This window comes from Gekko japonicus, unplaced genomic scaffold, assembly GCF_001447785.1.
Source record: "Gekko japonicus isolate JY-2015 unplaced genomic scaffold, Gekko_japonicus_V1.1 scaffold1843, whole genome shotgun sequence".
In the NCBI taxonomy this organism is placed as follows: domain Eukaryota; kingdom Metazoa; phylum Chordata; class Lepidosauria; order Squamata; family Gekkonidae; genus Gekko; species Gekko japonicus.
Window position 1 is genome coordinate 121,476 of NW_015171558.1, and position 4,903 is coordinate 126,378.

At 52.2% G+C, this 4,903-nt stretch overlaps 1 protein-coding gene across 1 annotated transcript in view; it reads right to left on the reverse strand.

Moving 5' to 3' along the window:
* Positions 1-4,903, reverse strand: part of CELF6 (CUGBP, Elav-like family member 6) — a 247,289-nt gene that overhangs the window by 19,071 nt on the left and 223,315 nt on the right. Inside the window, exon 6 of the mRNA XM_015419721.1 lies at positions 438-581. Coding sequence (XP_015275207.1) covers positions 438-581 — 144 coding nt within the window. The remainder of the gene's footprint in view (positions 1-437; positions 582-4,903) is intronic.

A 4,903-nucleotide genomic window follows, 5' to 3' on the forward strand; every position in this document is an offset into this window, starting at 1 on the left:
ACACAGCAACAAGAAGAGGAAGAAGAAGAAGAAGAGGAGGAGGAGGAGGAGGAGGAGGAGGAGGAGGAAGAGATTGAATTTATACCCTGCCCTTCACTACCCAAAGGAGTCTCAGAGTGGCTTACAAACTCCTTTCCCTTCCCCTCCCCACAACAGAAACCCTGTGAGGTAGGTGGAGCTGAGAGAGATCTTTGGAGAACTGCTCCCGAGAGAACAGCTCTGAGAGAACTTGTGACTGACCCAAGGTCACACCAGCAGCTGCATGTGGAGGCATGGGGAATCCAACCCTGTTCTCCCAGATTAGAGTCCGCGCTCCTAACCTGTACAACAAACTGGCTCTCAACCACCAACCTAGCCAGCCCCTCTTGGCATCTCCAGTTCCGCGTGCCTTCCCCCTTTGAGGGTGCCCCGGCATCCGAGCAGACAGCCTCCCCTACCGCTTGTGTGTACGCCCCGTAGGCCCCGAACTGGATCGTCATTGGATTGAAGATCCCCAGCTGTCCCGCCATCTGATGCATCCGCCGCAGGGTCCTCTCCTTGTCGGTGTCAGCAAACTTCACCACCAGGCTGGAGGAAGCTCCCTGGCCGGGGGGGGGGGAGAGAAAGAGAGGCAGAAACAGAGAGAGTGGGGTAGGCTGCATCCATTGCACAGGCCATCGAGATCTCAGAGGGAACGATTCAAGACTGACAATTGTGCGACAGCGGTGACACAATGGAGAGGGCATGGCAAGAGGTTGGATGCAGGTTCCATCCCTAGCATCTCCAGACAGGTGATGTGGAAGACCAGAGATCTTAGAAAGCGGCTGCCAGTCAGAGTAGACAATGCAGACCTTGATAGAGCCGTGTCAGCAGGAGGCAGCTTCATGTGTTCATTTCATGCGCTGGGTGCACCGAGGTGCGTATATGAATCTACGGAGTGGCCTTATGTTGACTCAGACCCGTTGGTCCTGTTTGGGAGAAGCTCTCTAAGGACCCAGGCGAAGAAAGATTCCCCCCCCCCAATTGTGACCTGAGATCTTTGAACTGGAGACGCCAGGGACTGAACCTGGGCCTTCTCTAGACAAAGCGTGGGAACCTACCACTGAGCCAGCATCTCCGGTCAAGGTCTTTCCTATCGCCCACTACTGAACGTATTAACTGGAGATGCCGGGGATTGAACCTGGGACCTTCTGCATGCCACATAGATGCTCTGCCACTGAGCCATGACCCTTCTCCACATTATGACCACATAGTGTTGGGTTACACCAAATCAAACCGTTGCCCCGTCTAGCTTGTTAAGTCTCAGCCGTAGCTCTCTGAGGTCTCAAGAAAAGGAAGGTCTTACTTAACATCTGCTGCCTGAGGCCCTTGAACTGGAGATGCCGGGGATTGAACCTGGGACCTTCTGCGTGCCAAGCAGGTGTGCTTCCAATGAGCTACACCCAACCACCTTTCCTCCAAGATAGAAAGTTGTTGTCACCGGGGAATAACGTCAAGTGTGCACAGGACACATCAGTTATGGAGTTAGACGATTGGTCCTTATGTGTAGCCCATCACCACACATCAATTTCCCCAAATTGACAAATAGAGAGAAGAGATTGGATGTATACCCCGCCCTTCAATACTCAAAGTGATAGGGAATACTCAAAGGGGAAGGGAAAGGAGACTGAGCGGCTCACAGTCTCCTTTCCCTTCCCCTCCCCACAACAGGCACCCTGTGAGGTAGGTGGGGCTCTCTTGAGAACTGCTCCTGAGAGAACAGCTCTGAGAGAACTTGTGACTGACCCAAGGTCACACCAGCAGCTGCATGTGGAGGAGTGGGGAATCAACACCCGGTTCTCCCAGATTAGAGTCCGCGCTCCTAACCACTACACCAAACTGGCTCTCTCCAGGGCATTTTGGATTGGGAAAAGGGAGAGGGCTCAAGTCCCCAACCCAAGTCAGACCACTGTACATCTGGTAATTCAGTTCTGGGACTCACAGCGGACATCTGTCTGACAGGATCAGGGAATACGTGGGCGGAGGGAGGAGACCCATAAGCAAAGTATTGTGTGGTGGTGGAAAGTACCATCCAGTTGCAGCCAGTTTATGACAATCCCATAGAGTTTTCAAGACAAGAGCCGTTCAGAGGTGGGTTGCCATTGCCTGCCTCTGCGTAGCAACCCAGGACTTCCTTGGTGTTCTCCCATGCAAATACTGACCAGGGCCAACACTGTTTAGCTTCCAAAATCCAATGAGATCAGGCTAGCCTGGGCCATCCAGGTCAGGACAAAAATGTAGGGCTTCTTTTTTTTTGGGGGGGGGGAGGTGCCAGACCTCTCAAGAGCTAAATGAAGTCTTCAGTCTATATACTGAAAATTCACGAACTTTTAAACATTTTAAAAATAATTTTGCCAAAGAGATTCCGGAACTCCGTTCCGGTGCGCCCCCAAGGAAAAAAATGCCCTGCAAAAAAGTATTGGGTAGTTAGGTCTTTAAGTTAGCTCCCTCGCCTCAAACAGTAGATTGTAATCTCCTCAGGGCAGGGACCTCGTCACCTGTAAAGTGCCAGGGACATTGGCGACGCCCATCAACATTTTAAAAAACGGCTGCTTCTGCTCAGGAAGGATCAGAACAGCCGTTGGACTCACTAGGAGATTTTGTGACGGTGGCGTCCATCTCCTGAGGCGTTCTCGCTTTAACTCGCCCGTCACCTTTGATTGACTCAAAGTGACGCGGGCAAGCCAAGTACCCGCCGAGCCTCAGCCGGCCGTTTCGAATGGAATAGAGCGAGATCATCACCGTGAGCACGTACAAGGCAGCTCCTCCGGAGCCGGTGCCCGTCCAGACCACCACGCCGGGGCAGAGTTCATCACCATCCCTGGCCGGGAGCCCTCTCCGATCAATGCCGTCCTCTTCGATAATCGTGGCCTCCTCCCGGGGGGCGCTTCCCCCCTCTCTCCCCCGCTCTCACTTAGAACTGTGACCTTCATTGTTAATTAAATGGCAGCTTGTTCAAGCTGCTGATTGAATTACCTCCTAACACCTGCCTGGAGAGCCCAGCGGCTGATCGGAATGAAAACCGAGGGGACCCGGCGTTATTTTAACAAGTGATTTGATCCCGCAGATTCTGATCCAATCAAAGGGAGGATAAATTAGCCGATGACTGGATTAAGGAGAAAACACTGCCTGGCGGAGAAGGGATGGGGGCGGGGGGGATAGAGCCAGTGTTGTAGGGTTGTCCAGTGTCTTTACACGGATTACTGCCTCCGGAGAATGCTTTTGGGGAGAGTCTGAAAAACAAAACTCTAAACGTTGCACAGGGCATGGCTACAGAGGCCTGTAGCCACAGTGGGGCATTTAGGGGCAGTGCCCCCTCTCTTGTGGTCCATGCCCCCCACTCCCACTGTCCCTGCCCTTACCTGCCAGCCACACTCATTTGCTTTGGCAGCTACAGGAGAAGGAGAGCCGGACGGTGCAATTAATACTCGGCGAGTACTCTTGGCTGCTCTCCTCCTGTAGAAGCCAAGGCGAACGAGTAAGGCTGGCAGGTAAGGAAAGACCCTTTTCTTTTTTGCCTGCCTGCCTGCTGACGGGATCTCTCCCCCCTTCCCTTGCCCCCCCTCAGATTTCCCACCGCCCCACCACCCAAAATTTTCTGGCTATGCCCTTGCGGCTACATTTGGCCACTCGTCTCAGAGAATCTGTTTAAATGATCAGCGATTCTGACATAACCCATGAACGTATTTGAGGGCTAATTCAGAGGGGAGCCGGTTTGCACGTGCCTAATTCGGAGGCGACCTGTTTTGCACACAGGAGAGAGGCAACGGCAACTTCGGCTGAGAAGGCAGGAATGAGGAAGGGGTCACGGCTCACTGGTAGAGCACGAACTTTGCATGCAGAAGGTCCCCGGTTCAATCCCCTCCATCACCTGATACAAGGATATTAGGTAACAAGAAGGGCCTTCATCTACCTGAGACCCAAGGGAGGCAGGTGGGGCTGAGAGAGCTCTTTCAAGGACTGCTCTTGAGAGAACAGCTCTGAGAGAACTTGTGACTGGCCCAAGATCACACCAGCAGCTCCATGTGGAGGTGTGGGGTATCCAGATCAGAGTCCACGCTCTTAACCACCACACTTAACTGGCTCTCAAGCTTAGAAGAACTAATAGCCTGACTCTCCGTTGCTCTTAACATTTATGAATTCTGAAGTGTATCCAGTCCTCATTAGACCATTTTGAGGTTACTGAGTTTCTTTGGAGGGGAAGGTATACGAAATCTGGTGATTCCCACCCATCCCCAAATATTAGAGATCCTTCCTCATCTGTTGGTGATCCCATTTTGCGGCTTTCATGATTGGTTTGGGGAGGAAAACCACTTTTCTATTGGATATTATTTCAGATTTTACATACATTTTGCGCCAGAGGTTTTACGCACGCCCTTGACTATCCTATCCCGAACCGGACTATTGGTTCCTTGTTCTCTTAGGGCATTGACACCGCCATCTTGCTGTTTGCTTTGGTGGAACAGAAAGCGTTGTCAGGTGCCAACCTGGGGATTGTGTCTGTGTAGACTCATCAGATCTCAGAAGCCAAACAGAGCCAGCCCTGGTTAGTATTGGGGTGGAAGAACACCAAGGAAGGCCGGGTTTGCTACGCAGAGGCAGGCAATGGGAAACCACCTCTGTTTTTCTGCAGTGACCTGATTGGCCCAGGCTAGCCCGATTTCTTGGAAGCTAAGCAGATTCTGTTGGATATGCAAGAGGACCTGGGAGGGAAAGGGTTAAGACAATGCTCTCACTCAGGGACACTGGGCAGTTGGCCCCACCCTCTCATTGGGTAGACGTTGAGCCTCTGTGGCCCTTGCTTGCCTTCTGTGTTTCATCTTAAATAGGACCAGGGGTCATTTCGTAGAAAAAGAGGTGCAGGAGCTCATTAACATAACTCATT